Below are 17176 nucleotides of genomic sequence, written 5' to 3'. Positions count from 1 at the left end.
TCACTATACCAGTTAGTACTGGTATGAGCAATGGCCATATGGTACAAGGTAGCCTAAGGCTTATGCTGCACCAGCCAAAAAAAAAAAAAAGAGTAAAATAATAATAAAATTAAATAAAATACTTAATAAATAATAAAAGAAAAGGAAAAAGACAACCTATGCATTTCCCTCCTCCTGTACATAACTATCCAGCTGACCTTTGAATTTCTCAAAACTGTAAGTCTCAACCATGCATGTAGTTAACTTATTCCAGTAATTTATAACTCTCTGGCTAAAATAAAACTTCCTGAAATAGCAGCTGAAGAATGTACACAGTATGTCTGCCACATGCAAGAATAACGTTCATTACAATAATAATTGTAGAAGAATAAGAGAAATTTACCTCAATATGATATGTAGAACACTTCCGTATGCTACTCTCCAGAAATTAAAATGAATATAACATTAATGCACAATGATTACAGTAAAAAATAATAAATTGAAAATAATTAAAAAAACAATAAAAAATCAATTTGAATACAATTAAAAAATGAAAAGAAGTTTATCTCAAATGTCTTTAATCAATTTCTCAACACCTATAAATATTCAACGATGAAATCTGCTTTAGACTCAGAAATACAGATATTTGCCAGCAGATTCTTAAACAAGGGTTTACCCCCTTGCTACAATAAACCGAATTAGGGTACAAGCTAAGGATAGTATACAAAAAATTGCACCAACCAACAATAGTAACATCAAAAAATACTTATTTCTGTGCCATACATTGAACAGTGGCACAAACAGCTTAACATATTCTTTATAGATACCGAATTTAAGATTGTGGCCACACCAATATGGAAATTACATGCTATACTGAAAAATCACTCAGTCGTTTCCTCTTTTGCAACACAAATAAATGACCTGATATACAACATTTAATAAATTCAAATTGAGGAAAGACAGTTGTAAGATAGATGTGCAGAAGTTTGCCTTCAGCCATCGGGTGGTTAATTGCTCGAACAAACTTCCATATGTTGTTGTAGTAGTTGATAGCTTAAATAGATTCAAGGCAGAACTAGACAAACATTTGGAACGAGCGGATAGATGAAATGAGAAGGCTGTGTGTGTGTTTTTTCTTTGGCTGATGCTATATAAGCTTGCTTTCTTGGATCATGTGCCTTTGCTAATGCTAAATGTTAATTTCTTGTGGTGATTGCAACTCATCTTATCAAAGATGCAATTTCTACTGAATTTTAGAGTTAAGCAGCACGTGGCCTCAGTTCGTGCTTCTTGTTCAGCAGCGTCAGAATTAGCCTTTCATACCATTAATGAAAAACATACATTTTTATTCAACGAGGCTAAAGTACTTAGTGTCTAAGTACTTTAGCCTCGTGGTAATTATACGAGACTTAATTGTAGAAACCGTCGAAGTAAAATTATATGAGAATTCTATTAATATTCGCCATCCATATCTAACCTCTGATTCATGGTCTTAAAAGTGCATGCACGAAGACAAATAATCTCTATTTAAGATTCGTGCTCACACATACTCAGTAATTTCCATTCTTATGATCACGAGATGTGGTAAAAAGATCTGTCAGCTTCAGGAAGGAAAATTGTTTTTCAAAATTTGCTTTAAACTTGTTTTCATGTTTTTAAAATGAATTTTTAATTATTTTTAAATTATTTTTTAATATTTTTAAATTATTTTCAATTTTTTTTTGTACTTTAAAAAAAAGCATAACTGTAGAATGAGGCACATTCAAAATGACTGTCATCTGTGCCACAATAGAACCTTTGGAAGTACAACTACATCAAGGTAAACAGCATGCCAGCATTAATGATGCTGCAGGAAGTGTGTCTGTCCATTCTCTATCTATCATAGTTTTGGTATTAGTGCTGCTAATTTCCAAGATACACCAATCAGGGGATCCAAAATCTAGTCTTTCAAACAGCCGCAATGTAGTATATCAAAGTCAGGACCATAGACGTTTTCCTATCATAACTGTCATAGCTACACCTAAAGTTGGTGGCCCCGGGTGCCAAACGTATTTCGAGGCCAAGCGATATTCTTGCGATTCATAAAGTGCGCTTGATAAGCGATTGAAATTTTATTTTAAGTTCGACAGTCTTACTTTAAAAACAGTTCTATACTTGAAAAGCCACAAGTTAGAACACAGAAAGGAAATACACCTTTCTTTACATTTTCCTGTATTTCTATTTCTACTAATTAACTAACACTTCAACCACTTGGCCTCTGAGCAGCACTGCTCCTTCTCCCTGTGGCGGGGCCGGTAATCTGGGGGAAAAGTTATCCTCCAGGGCTAAAAGGCGTAACCACGGATATAAACGACTATCCACCTCTAGAGCCTTCAAACTCAAGGCCAGACAAACCCAAAGATGATGACTTGAACCAGCCGAAAAGGTTCCGAAGAGAAGTGAGTGCTACGAGATGCCAAACTTTTTGATGATACACCCTCTCACCAACCAACCTGTTGGCAAATTATCACCATTCGTCATCCAAAGATATTTGGAATCCATTGCTGGAACGCCAAAAATGGTTAAACGACTGCAATACGGGGACCTACTTATTGAAACGTCCAACTCCAAACATTCCGAGTGGCTGCTCAAAACAGTGACATTCGGTGGGCTGCCAGTATCTATTACTCCACACAACACCTTAAATTCCTTGAAAGGCATCATAACAGAATGGGATCTACTTACAATATCTGAAGAGGAATTAGTTCAAGAACTGAGTAATCAAAAAGTAATCAGCACCAAATGCATAATGACTAAAAAAGATGGAAATCTTGTCCCAAAGAGATCAATCATTTTAACTTTCAGCACCCCAGATTTGCCCTCCTCGGTAAAAGCTAGATATTTAAACTGCCGAATTCGGCCTTATATCCCTAATCCCATTCATTGTTTTAAATGCCAAAAATATGGACACTCCCAACAAGCATGCAGAGGTGATGCCATTTGTCCTATTTGTGGTTCCAAGGAGCATACACAAGCAGACTGTTCAGCCTCAAGTCCCATTTGCCTCAACTGCAAAGCAAGTCACCCAGCCATTTCCAAATCTTGTGAAATGTGGAAAACAGGGTAGCAAATCCAAAAATGTAAAATAGAGCACAAAGTCACATACCCTGAGGCACGCGGACAGGTTATGATGACCATGCCCAGTCATTCATATGAATGACAGGTTATGATGACCATGCCCAGTCATTCATATGCATCTCACACTCAAAGCTTTCATTCAACAGCAGCACAAACACATGTATCAATACCTCCCAGCACATCTCTATCTAACTGGGTTAAAAATACATTATCAAACTCTGTAAAAGACACACATCAAACTACAACCAGTGAATCGACCAACACTCCAATCAGTATCCCAACTGATACTCAGACAGTCCCGCATGACAAAGAAAAATTAAAAACTACTAAAGACAACAAGAAACCTGAATCATTCACCAATAGTATGGAGGTAGATGTGCACTCAGATCATGAAGAACCCATACTAGAACTTCACGCAAATGACACTATGGATACAGGACACCCTACCTTCCCAAAAAAAGACCGAAAAAAATTCTCCTCAAACAAAAAACAGTCAGATTAATCATCCTCAACTAAACCTAAATGAACCACAGCATCTTACAATGGAATTGCAGAGGTTTTCACTGCAACACTGATGATATTCAATACCTAATTAACCGATATTCTCCAGTTGCCTTTTGTTTACAGGAAACTTACCTCACAAATTTCTCCTTCGATAAAGAACTATCGCCTTTCTCAAAGAGATCAAAATACAGCTAATGCTGCCCATGGTGGGGTAGCAATCCTAGTAAACTCGAAGATCCCAACTAAACATATCCCGCTTCAAACTGAAATAGAAGCTGTTGCTGTTCGTATAACTCTCCATAGTGCAATCTACCTACCGCCAAACCGTACTTACTCTTTAAAAGATCTTGAAGACCTCTTTATACAGATACCTCACCTCTCTGTATATTAATGGACTTTAATGGGCACCATCCCTTATGGGGCTTTCCTAAATTGGATAGACAGGGTCGACTGATTGAAAGCTTTTTAGAGGCACTAAATCTCACTAGACTCAATACTGGTGCACTGACACATGTACAGCTCCCAACAGGACACACCTCAGCAATAGATCTCTCAATTTGTTCGTCAGTACAGCAGGCCCCCGTTATAATGCGGTTCGCTTTACGCTGATTCGCTATAACGCTGTTCTTACATTATAACCCGTATCTGACTATAACGCTGTCAAAACTCACTGTAACGCTATTTTACTAGCATACAGATTGAATTTTTGGCAAATCCGTCTTCAGTCCAGTCTGTTTTGAGCCTTTTTTTTTTTTGGCAAAAGGAGAAAATAGCCACCATGAAATTAACTACAGTAATTATTTTTATAATTTCTACTCTATGTACAAAATTGAAACTTTCAATATGCTCTTATTTTCTTGTGTGGATAGTTTCAAGGGAGAAATTCTTTTTTAGTACACAAGTTGAAAAAATTTACCATCCAGTGTCATATGTTGTTACGAAGTCTGCATTTTCTGTTCTGACCTGTAATAGAAGGATACTAAAAATAGATTTACTCCCCATCTCTTCTTTTGTTTTACTGTGGGAACTATAACTTGCAAAATGTTTTTCACACAATCAATCCCCTGAGTGCTAAATGCGGTGCTGTTTCTTGTACAGTATTCTCTTGTCTTCTGAACTCCTCTGACCTTGTAGTCACCCAAAGTACATAAAATTTGTTTGTTTTACTGTTTCGGAAATTCCATAAACATTCTCCATGAGTCACACCATAATTGATTACAGTGCTTTTCGTGCAGTAAACAACCATTTGATTTTACTGAACGGTAAAATCGAACTTTTCAGATAAATAAAACATTTGTCACCGTCTTCAGCTCACTTGCCAGAGGAATTCTAGATATCATTCAGTGCATACAGTGTTAGACATACAGACAGTTTACTGTACTCGAACATTGTATCACAATCAGTGCAACGCAGTTTCATTTGCAGAGAGTTATGGCGGATAAGAATGAAAAAGCAACAATATCTGGACGCGGTGCAAAGATTGGAAAGGTAAGAAAAATATTGAGTTTGAAAATTAAATTAGACGTTTTGAAGAGAATTGATTCCGGTCAAAGTCAAGTGGATGTGTGCAATAATTTAGGACTGGCAGGTTCAACTGTAAGAACAAACATAAAAAATAAAGAATCAATTTTAGCAGCTGGAAAAACAGCTGTTCCCCTGCAGGCAACTAAATTGACCAGGGCTAGGCCGGCTATTATGATTGAAATGGAGAAACTTCTACATAATTTTATTGAAGACAACATTCAACGTAGAATTCCGTTAAGTTCAATTATTATTAAAGAAAAAGCGAAGAGCCTATATGAAGATTTAAAGGAAGCTCACCCCGAAAAAAATGTGGAACCATTTAACGCTAGTAAGGGCTGGTTTGATAGATTTAGAAAGCGCTATAACCTGCACAACGTAGCAATACAGGGAGAAGCTGCAAGTGCAGATCAACAAGGAGCCGAAACTTTCAAAAAAGAATTTGTTAAAATTATTGAAGAGGGATGTTATACTGCTCAACAAGTTTTTAACATAGATGAAACAGGTCTTTTTTGGAAACGAATGCCTAAAAGAAGTTTCATATCAAAAGAAGAAAAAAACATGCCAGGCTTCAAAGCGGCGAAGGATCGGTTAACTTTGTTGTTGGGGGGTAACGCTGCGGGGGATTTTAAATTAAAACCCCTTTTAGTTTACCATTCCGAAAATCCAAGGGCTCTTAAATGTTTAGCTAAATCAAACCTACCTGTAATCTGGAAGGCTAATAAAAAAGCTTGGGTAACCAGGCCGCTTTTCATTGATTGGTATGCTGAGTTCTTCTGTCCTGCAGTGGAAAAATATTGTGCAAAAAATAACATTGGTTATAAAGCAATTCTAATCATGGACAATGCGCCAGGACACCCAAGCAAAGAGAGCTTAGAAGACTTGAACAATCACATAAAAGTTTTTTACATGCCTCCAAACACTACGTCTCTGATCCAACCAATGGACCAAGGAGTAATTGCCACATTTAAAGCGTACTACATAAGGAACACCTTTTCCCAAGCTATTAAAGCCATCAACACTGAAAATGTACCGAGCTTAAAGGAGTTTTGGAAATCCTATAACATTAAAACCGCCATCTACAACATTTCAAGTGCCTGGGATGAAGTGACTCAGAAAACCATGAATGGAGTGTGGAGGAAGGTTTGGAAAAATTGCATAAAGCATTCCCAGGAACCTGATGATTCCATTGAAAATGTTAAAACACAAATTGTTGAGCTCGGAAAAGAAGCAGGATTACACGAAATTAACGAAGACATCGTACAAGAGATGATCAACAACGACAGGGATGGCCTCACTAATGAAGAACTAATGGAAATTATAAAAGAACAAGAGCTTGCTATTGAGGGAGATGATGATCAAGATACTATAGATGAAGAACCGATGAAGTCGCTGACTGCAAAAGGACTTAGTGAAGCTTTTGAACCCTTCGAAAAAATGTGTGATTATTTCCGGGAGAACGACCCTGACATGGAACGAAGTGCCAAGGTAATAAGAAATTTGAAGAAAGAAATGAATCCCTACATGATGTTGTACAATGAGAGGAAGAGGGCCAAAGCACAACCCAAAATTGACACATTTTTCAGTCCAAAGATGCGAAAACTCGAGAGCACAGGGCCATCGAATTAATAAATTCATGATTTTCGTTAGTTAATTACTTCATAATTATATGTGTATATAATGTAGAATATTTTATATGTGCAAAATTTTGAATATTAAATATTTTTAATCGACATTGGTGCATATTTTCACTACCATTTATTATTGATTAGAAAATATCCTCTGGAATAGACCGCAACTCACAAATACATTAGCATTAGTAGAGGCATATGATGCAAGAAAGCAAGCTTATTCAGCATCAGCCAAAAAAAAAAAAAAACACACCACTCCCATTTCACCCCTCCGTTCACTCGAAATACCTGTCCAGTTGAGCCTTAAATTTGTTTAGGCTATCAACTTCAACAACAAGTGATGGAAGTCAGTTCCACCAACCAACCACCCGCTGGCCAAAGGCAAATTTCCGCACATCTATCCGACATCCATCCTTCCTCAATTTGAATTTATGCCCTCTGAGCTGATTATTCTGAGCAAGATGAAGAATCCCATTGGCATTGAGCATGCTCAAACCATTCAAAGCCTTATACACCTCTATCAGATCACCTCGCCGGTGCCTAGTCTCCAGACTCTGTAATTTGCAAAACTTAAGCCTTTCTTCGTAAGAGCAACCCTTTGTTCCATTCACTAATCTTGTTGCCCTTCTCTGTACCCGTTCCAGCAGCTCTACATCCTTCTTGAAATGAGGCCTCCAGACCTGTATACAGTACTCAAGATGTGGCCTAACCATTGCCTTATACAAGGGAATAATCACCTCCTTATCCCTGCTAGAAAAATTCCTGTATATCATTGACAAGACACCATGAGCTACTCTTGCAGCTCGTCTGCACTGCTCAGAGAACTTCATATCTGCCTGCACAATTACCCCCAGGTCCTTTTCATTCTCCACCACTGTCAGTGTAGTACCGCAGAGTTAATACGTTGCTCTGGGGTTACTGTTTCCCATATGTAGTACTTTACATTTGTCAATGTTAAACTTCATTTGCCACCTCTCAGCCCATCTGTTCAACCTTTCCAGATCCTGTTGCAGCAGCAGCATAGCGTCAGTGGTGTCCTTAACAACCCTGCCAACCTTTGTATCATCTGCAAACTTGGACATTAAACTTGATATCCCATCATCAATATCATTCATAAACACCGAAAACAACAACGGACCCAACACTGAACCCTGAGGAACTCCACTAATAACATTAGTCCACGTTGAGCAGTGCCATTCACTTAGCGCTCTGTTTTCCCGGAACAAACTATCAGCGTTAAGCGGGGGTCACCTGTACTGGTCCCGTCCATAGAGTGGTATGTAATAAATGATCCCATGGGCAGTGACCACTTCCCAATAGTATGCAACTTTTTGATAGCACAGGTTCCTTCAACTCAACCCTGCAGAAAATGGAAATTTGTCCGAGCAGACTGGGCAAAATTTCAGTCATCAATCTCCATTGATGAGGAAAAAAATCTGCCTCCAGCATATTGATAATGTGACAGATTACATTACATTGCATCTTCTAAATGTGGCTAAAGACACAATGCCACTATGAAATTCGCCGGGCTGAAAGCATTGTAATTACTGGTGGAATGAGGATTTCACCAAAGCAAAGAAAGCCAAAAATAAAGCCTGGAATTTATTTCGCCAATGTCCAACAACACCCAATCTCATTAATTTTAAGAAATTAAAGGCAAAAATACGTATTATACAAAGTCAAGCTAAGAAAGAATCCTGGACCCGTTTTGCATCAAGCATTAACAAAAACACGGACACCAAAATAATATGGAAAAAAATTAGACCGCTTTCTGGTAAGTTTCCTACTGTACCTTCTCCAATCCTGTCCTGTAATGGGCAAGATCTATCTAATCATTTAGATATTGCAAATGCTTTGGGTAACACATTTGCTGAAATCTCAGCGGCATCAGCTTATACTCCATCATTCAAAAAAATTAAAAACACTGCAGAATAGCACTCTATTAACTTCCAAACTGCCCTCCTTCTACCGTATAACAAACCTACAATATTCAGAACTCTTGCATGCCCTTGGAACAGCCCACAATGGTGCTGCGGGACCAGATGGAATCTATTATGTCATGCTACAACATCTCAATGACAAAGCTTTGCACCTACTTCTGGTCTTTTTCAACCATATTTTTCTAGAAAATGTTTATCCAGCTTCTTGGCATCATTCTACTGGTTTGGTGTTCCTAAAGCCTGGAAAAGATCCAACCAATCCCCATAGCTATAGACCGATATCCCTCTCAAGCTGCCTCAGCAAAATCCTAGAAAAAATTGTCCACAGTAGACTTGTGTGGATCATTGAGTCAGGACAGTTAATGAGCAATAGTCAGTAGGGTTTTTATCAAAACAGGTCATGCTTGGACCATATGGTTAAGGCTGAATTTGCCATTCATAATACCTTTGTTAAACATGAACATCTAGTAATGGTTTCCATAGATATAGAGAAGACCTTTGACACCACCTGGCGACATGGCATACTAAGAGATCTTTACTCTCTTAGTCTGCATGGCAAACTTCCTATATTTGTAAAAAATTTTCTACATACTAGATTTTTTCAAGTTCAATACCAACATGCCCTTTCTGCAACTTTCACTCAGGAAGGTGTTCCACAGGGATCAGTATTGAGTGCCACTCTTTTCACTCTTAGAATAGATTCTCTCACTAAACAACTTCCAAATACCGTAGAGATTTACTTTTATGCATATGACCTTTCCATCTCCTGTCATTCCCAAAACATGAGATCTGTTGAACAGCTTCAGATATCACTAAATAAAATACAGCAATGGGCCAGCCTTAATGGCTGTAGGCTTTCACAGCAGAAAACAGTTGCCATCCATTTTTGTAGACAATGCAAGTTTCATCTGGATCCTGAACTTCACATCTCTAATATCTCCATCCCAGTCACTAGTAACATCAGATTTCTAGGATTAATCATGGATAACAAGCTAAATTTCTTAGAGCATATTAAAAAAGTATGTACTGCCTGTCTAAACATACTCAGGGCATTATCTGTCCAAACATGGGGTACAGATCGTACCTCCCTTCTTCGATTATATAGGGCATTAATCAGATCCCGTCTTGATTATGCAGCTTCCATTTATGATTCTGCCATAAAGAGCACATTATGCTGGCTTCATCAAGTCTAACCCAGTACACTCAGGATTGAACTTGGAGCATTCAGAACATTGCCAGGACATAGCCTTTATATTGATGCTCACGAACCACCACTATCTTTACGTAGGAAATCGCTATTGCTGAAGTACTCTGTCATGATACCAAATTGTGCCTCGCATCCCATTCAGTCCTACCTTTTCAATCCACCATTAGAAAATCTGTACAGAAATAGACCTATCATAGTAAAACCAGCTGGTCATTGCCTTCTTGAACTAATGCAGGTTTGGAATGTTTACATCCATTCCACACAATAGGTAGAAACTTGTGCTCAACCACCATGGGTACCACCTCCTATACCAAACTGTGACACATTAGCATTAGTAGAGGCACATGATGCAAGAAAGCAAGCTTATGCAGCATCAGCCAAAAAAAAAAAAAAAAAAAAAAAAAACCTCTTCCATTTCATCCCTCCGTTTGTTCCAAATACTTGTCCAGCCCAGCCTTAAATTTATTTAGGCTATCAACTTCCACAACAAAGGATGGATGTCTGTTCCAACAACCAACTACCCACCGGCTAAAGGCAAACTTCCACACATCTATCCTACATCTTTCTTTCCTCAATTTGAATTTATACCCTCTCAGGTGATTATTCTGAGCAAGAGGAAGAATCCCATCAGCATTGAGCATGCGCAAACCATTTAAGGCTTTATACACCTCAATCAGATCACCTCGCAGGTGCCTAGTCTCCAGACACTGTAATCTGCAAAACTTAAGCCTTTCTTCGTAAGAGCAATCCCTTGTTCCATTCACTAATCATGTTGCCCTTCTCTGTACTCATTCCAGCAGCTCTACAACCTTCTTAAAATGAGGCCTCCAGACCTGTATACAGTACTCAAGGTGTAGCCTGACCATTGCCTTATACAAGGGGATAATCACCTCCTTATCCCTGCTAGAAAAATTTCTGTATATCATTGACAATACCCATGAGCTACTCTTGCAGACCGTCTGCACTGTTCAGAAAACTTCATATCTGCCTGCACAATTACCCCCAGGTCCTTTCATTCTCTTCCACTGTCAGTGTAGTTCCACAGAGTTGATACATTATTCTGGGGTTACTGCTTCCCATATGTAGTACTTTATATTTGTCAATGTTAAACTTCATTTGCCACCTCTCAGCCCATCTGCTCAACTTTTCTAGATCCTGTTGCAACAGCGTACTGTCATTAGTGTCCTTAACAACCCTACCAACCTTCGCGTCATCTGCAAACTTGGACATTAAGCTTGATATTCCATCATTAATATCATTTATAAATACAGAAAACAACAAGGGACTCTACTAATAACATTAGTCCACGATGAGCAGTGTTCATTGATTACCACTCTCTGTCTTCTCCCACTCAACCATCCCTTTATCCATAGCAGCATGCCTCCAATGCCACACTGCTCCAATTTGTGCAGCAGTCTTCCATGTGCAACAGTATCAAAAGCCTTTCTAAGATCCAAATATATAATATCAAAGTTATTCCCTGCATCCAGTTCTTTTGTGACTACATTATAGTATCCAATCAAATTGGTCAGGTAAGACTTTCCCTTAACAAACCCATGCTGTGTCCGAACTATAACTGAAGTCTTGTCTAGATGATCCTGCAATGCTTCTTTAACCAGTGCCTCCATTAATTTTCCTGGAACAGAAGTTAAACTCACAGGTCTATAATTACTTGTGTCGCCCTTTGATTCTCCTTTGTGAATTGGGGTCACATTTCATCTTCAGTCAATGTGTACCTCCCCTGAGTCCAAAGAAGCTCTCATAATTATGGCTAAGGGTTTGCTTACTTCCTTTGCTGCCTCCTTTAATATAACTGGATAGATCCCATCCACCCCAGGTGCCTTTATGTTTATCTTCAACAACTTCTCCTCCACTTTCCTCTCAGTTATTACAAAATCATCTAGCTCACTGCCAGAGTTTAACTCACCTCTGGCATTCCCCTCCCTGAATAACTCCTCATGTGTGAATGTAGATGCAGAATACTCATTTAGTTTGTTAACCACCTGAGCAGGATCATCAACAGTTGAACCATCAATATCCAGTGGACCAATCTGATTCATCCCTTTCCTTCTAGAGTTTACATAGGTAAGGAACTTTTTGCTGTTTTTCTTTGCATCCTTTGCCAAAGATTTCTCATAATCTGCCTTTGCCTGCCTAATCTCCTTTGTGACTTGGTTACAGACCAGCTTATATCTATCATAGGCATCCATGTCACCCATTAATTTATATGTAACCCATACATTTTTCTTCTTTGCCATTTCTCATTAGTTCATCTGACATCCATTTTGGCCTAAACCTTGAATAATATTTCTTAGTTGGTATGTAAAGCCTAGTAGCTTCTAAGATTAATTCTATGAATGCTTCTCATTTTGAGGTGCCTCTGTGGGCAGGAGCAGCAATGCATAGCACACGCTTCTTGATTAGACTGGGGTTCGAGCCCATGACCACCAAATACGGAGAATGTGGAAAGGTCAGGGAATGACCACCGCATATACCCGGAGCAATATGGCCTTAGTTGCTAATGCTCCTAAAAACCAAAATAATAACAACAACAACAACAGCTTTCCATTTTGAATTTGCTGTTGGTAACATCATTCATCAGTTGGTCCCGCTGAATAGAATTTAAATACTGTCTCAGACCACCGAAATCACCTTTAAGAAAGCAAAAACCCTTCCCTTCCCTTTACCCCTGATGGCAGTTACCTCTTTGAGTAAATCCCACTTCAGCACACTGTGATCACTGCCACCTAGTGGTTCCTCTATCTGCAGATTCTTAATGCATGAAGAATCACTACTGATAATCAGATCAAGAGTATTACTCCCTCTAGTTGCCTCCCGAACGTGCTAATGTAGAAAACGTTCATCCAATAAATCCACAAAAGCCTTGCTAGCGTGTGAGTGACCAACCCACAAATTCCAGTCAATATCTGGGAAATTAAAATCCCCCATTATAAGACACTGTGATTTACTGGCCCACTCTCTTTCCCTGTACAGTTTCTTTTTATACTCATCAGAGTCATTAGGTCTATAACACAATCCTACTCTCAATTTTGATTTCCCAATGCTTATGTCACACCAAACTGACTCGACACTGTACTGTCCAGCGATGTCGAATGGCTTCACTTCCTTGGATTTTATATGTTTCTTAACTAATAGCATAACCCCTCCTCCCTTCCTATCTTATCTATCCTTCCTGTACACATTCTACTCCCCAAATTCCAGTTCTGCATTCCTTATATCTGTGTGACACCACGTCTCTGATATCCCAACAATATCTGCCTTTGGTGTTTTGAGCGATACCTCAAATCAAATTCATCAAATTTATTTACCAAACTCCTAGCATTGGTGTATACTTGTACCGCAATGACTCCCAGCTGTCTCTGGAATACCCTGCATCTTGTTTTCCAGGCTGCTGCTCATTCTAATAGAAGCAGTGCGAGAATCACTTTCACCTCTGCCAGTGGCTACCGTTAATCTATTAGTTCTTGTATCCCCCCCCCAAGCTATCAGTTTTTCGACCCACCTAACACTGCCTCGATAGCATCAGCAAATATTCTTGCCCCCTTTCTATTTAAGTGTGTCCCATCCCTGTAGAAGCAGTCTCTCTTGTTAACAAGTACAGACCAGGCTGAAAAAAAATTCTACCCCTTGAACCTTGCACAATCCTTCCAGGGCCGAATTGATCAACAAGACTCTCATCATATACGCCCTCCTATCGTGTCTGGGCAGAATTGTAGACACTTACAAATTCAACCCTAATTTTTTTCAACAGTGACCTGTACTTTTTAAGTAATTCCACTGGTCTCCTATTCTCAATATGATTAGTGCCGACGTGTACAACAATATCACCTTTTGTGCTGTTAAAAGATGATATCTGCTCTACAACGTCATCAATCTTTGCCCCCTGGCAGAGGCACCTCCGTAGCCAGGTGGGAAGGAGCAGCAGTGCGTAGCACATGCTTCTTGATTAGACCGGGGTTCGAGCCCGTCACCACCAAATACGGAGGATGCGGAAAGGTCAGGGAATGACCACCGCATATTCCCGGAGCAATATGGCCTTAGTTGCTAATGCTCCTAAAAAAAAAAAAAAAAAAACCCAAAAAACCCCTGGCAGACATACCCTGGTCCTGTTCCGCCTATCACTTACCTCTGTCAATGGGAAAAGAATATTTAACAAGCATCAAATATCAGACAACTTCATGCAGTTCACACTCAAAGATATATTGATTTTTTCCCAATATACACGGATGGCTCTAAATCCAATTCAAATGTTGGAGCAGCGGCAGTGTTTCCGAATACAGTTGTATCAGCAGCCCTTCCAACTGAATTATTTGCAATTAAACTAGCATTACAAAATCTCTCTTCTGATCAGTCTTTAAAATCTGTAATTTGCACTGATACCCTCAACTCAATCAAGGCATTGTGTAATCCCTCAGATAAATTTCACCCTGTTATAAATGAAATTAGAAGATTATTACTACAGATTGATGAATGCCACAAACTAGTCACCTTCTGTTGGATACCAGCAAATTCTGGTATTTTGGACAATGAACTGGCTGATAAAGCTGCAAAAAACCTATCCAGCTTAGAGTTAACCAATATCCCAATTCCAGCATCAGACTATACACTAACGATTCATGCTGCATGCCTATCAGAATGGTCAGTACTATGGCATTCCCAAACTAATAAATAAACTCTTTCAGATTAAACAGGTTCCGAAAATATGGCTCTCCAGTGTCCAAACATCAAGACGAGAAGAAGTAATCCTTTCAGCAGCAAGAATAGGTCATACTCACCTGACCCACCTTCATTTACTCACAGGAGATGATCCACCACAATGTCCACATTGCTATATAAATATGACTCTTAAACACCTTCTCATTGACTGCCCATATTATAAACAAGACGGAATTTCAACCCTACAATCACTGGTTATCCTTCAACAACCAATAACCCTAGAGAATTTGATTGGTGATAAGGCCAATATTTCTGAATTTTTCTGCTTTCTCAACAAACTGGTATTTTTAATCTTTTCTGATTAAGGACTTTTCAGACTACAATATTTTCTCATTTCCTTTTTATTATAAATGAATAGGCACATTATAGCCAAAGTAGCTTATGTGTCATGAAACCCCCACAACAACAACTAAAGTTGGTTGCCCAAGATTTTCTGAATATAGGGACTTTATCCTATATGTTTTCTATAAAACACTATCTCTGCAGCTAGTGTTTTATACATAGCATTTGTATAATGCTTTAAAAATGTTTTACTGTTTAACTTGTTAACATTGGAATAAATTTCTGTTCCTACTGTAGTATACAGTGTGATTGTTATCATCCCACTCTCCTTCACAAGCCCTGTTGACAATTTACTTGTCACATAATAGTGCCCTTCAAATGGACATGCAGATAAAAGTTGATGGAATTTAGATCTAGTATGTGAGGTGCCCTATTCATTATCAAGAATATTTATTGTCCAAAAATTGTAACATCTTCACTAAAGAACAGTTTAATGTACAGAAAATATTTTTGACTGTTCTCCTCACAGAAGTAGACAAGTAAATCAAAACAGACATTCCTTAATTGCTAATTTTAGGGTCTGCTTCACTAGATTCAAAATATTCTCTTCCATTTCTGTGGTGTGACGATGGCATGGTCCTTCAACATCCAAATTTGGTAGGAGTGAACTTGTTTCCTGTAATCATCTATCACAGTTAAGAAATTTCTTTGCTTAGAGATTTAGCAGTGAGGATATATTTCTGCACGTAGCTATTGAACCACAGCTGAATTTCCCTTAGCTTCACCCAGAATCAGAAATAAGTCTGCCATTTTAACTGACATGTAATCAACATAATATTCATAATGCACTTCCAAATCATGATTGAAAAAAACTAAATGTATACTGAAAACTAACATTTCTAAAACTAAAATAACTAAGAGCTGTTTACTGTTGTTGAACTTTGTTGTACATTTGTATAGATGAAATGTAATTAAATGCTATTCATAAAACTCCGAGTGCAAATATCAAAAACAACTGTATCTCAGTAAATAAACATGAAAGGAACCATTTTCACATGAACTTTTGTCCTTGTTTTCAGCAGAGATTGTCTGTGTTACTGAACTGGTTATGGGGTTATATAAAATTAAGATCTTCTGTATTTTACATCCTTAAGTTTTTTGGGTTTTTTTTTTTAAATTAAATGTTATATAGCGACCTATTTAATGAATTGAGAGAATATTCATTACTTATGGATAGAAATTTATATTCATATTAGTTTCATAAAGGTGTTTCAATTTTCTCCCACACAGTTCTGATGCAGAGGACCGTCCTTTAAACCCACCACGGCGGGAACAAGATAAGGAAGAGAGTGACTGACTTTGAAAGATTTGTGAGTGTTTCTGCTTTCTTAATGTTTTTCAAACTTTAATCATTATATTCTGGCTTTATATTTCAACTGATTCAGAACTTTTCCAAATTTTATATAATAAGAAATTATTAAATAGAAAAGTATTTATATATTTAGAAGCAATTAGGATACTAATGTTAGATAATAATATATAATTATGTTCTAGCAAAAGAGCTTGCATAAACTTTAAATAAAAGATTAAAATGCATTAGAATATAAATAAAATTTCAAAATTTTACATATTAATAAATTATTGCTGTTTTGTTTGTAGGACACCAGTGATGTCAATTGGAAATGGAACAGGATGCTTCCAGTTAGTAAAAAAAACTTAGTGCATTATGATAGTACGCAGCTACTTGCTTTTTATCTGCATTTTTTTTTTTTTTTTTTTTTGTTCAGAAAGCATTGCACTTGTGATAAAAGTAAAATAGTTTTATTCTGTTACTCCAAGTCATTATGTAACAAGCTAGATGTAAACATGTACCAGATTTTGGTGCTTTAGAAGCATATCTGTGAGTGCTTCCGAAGAAACACTTTCAGATAAGCTTACAGATTAAGCGTTGTTCAGGCATTAACATTGTTGATGTTGGATATAATGGGAATTTCTTTCATTTAAAAAATATTATGGATGGTTCCATAAAAGTACATCCTTTAAAACCTGTGTATTACAGTAATACCACAATTTCCAAAGTTAAATCAAGCCAGTGTATAAATATTTGTTTTTTATCTACCAAAGGATAATTAGTTTATTTTAATTCCCTTTGTCTAATAATGCAGGCTTTATGTAACATAACTTATATAATATAACCTATAGTGCCAGATGGGCAGGAGCAGCAATGTGTAGCACACGCTTCCTGATTAGACCGGGGT

The 17176-nt window shown here is 37.8% G+C and overlaps 1 protein-coding gene across 1 annotated transcript in view; it reads left to right on the top strand.

Annotated features, from left to right (window-relative positions):
• The window catches only part of LOC150091460 (transmembrane protein 181), a 162872-nt gene extending 146207 nt beyond the window's left edge, over positions 1 to 16665 (top strand). Inside the window, exons 14-15 of the mRNA XM_090368503.1 lie at positions 16209 to 16288; positions 16578 to 16665. Coding sequence (XP_090224629.1) covers positions 16209 to 16275 — 67 coding nt within the window. The 3' untranslated portion in view covers positions 16276 to 16288; positions 16578 to 16665. The remainder of the gene's footprint in view (positions 1 to 16208; positions 16289 to 16577) is intronic.
• The last annotated feature ends 511 nt before the right edge of the window (positions 16666 to 17176 follow it).

This window comes from Mastigoproctus giganteus, chromosome 1 (genome assembly GCF_048544385.1).
Source record: "Mastigoproctus giganteus isolate SK-2022 chromosome 1, ASM4854438v1, whole genome shotgun sequence".
NCBI lineage: Eukaryota > Metazoa > Arthropoda > Arachnida > Uropygi > Thelyphonidae > Mastigoproctus > Mastigoproctus giganteus.
Note: the sequence above shows the minus strand (reverse complement) of the source record. Positions and strands in the feature narration are given on the sequence as shown.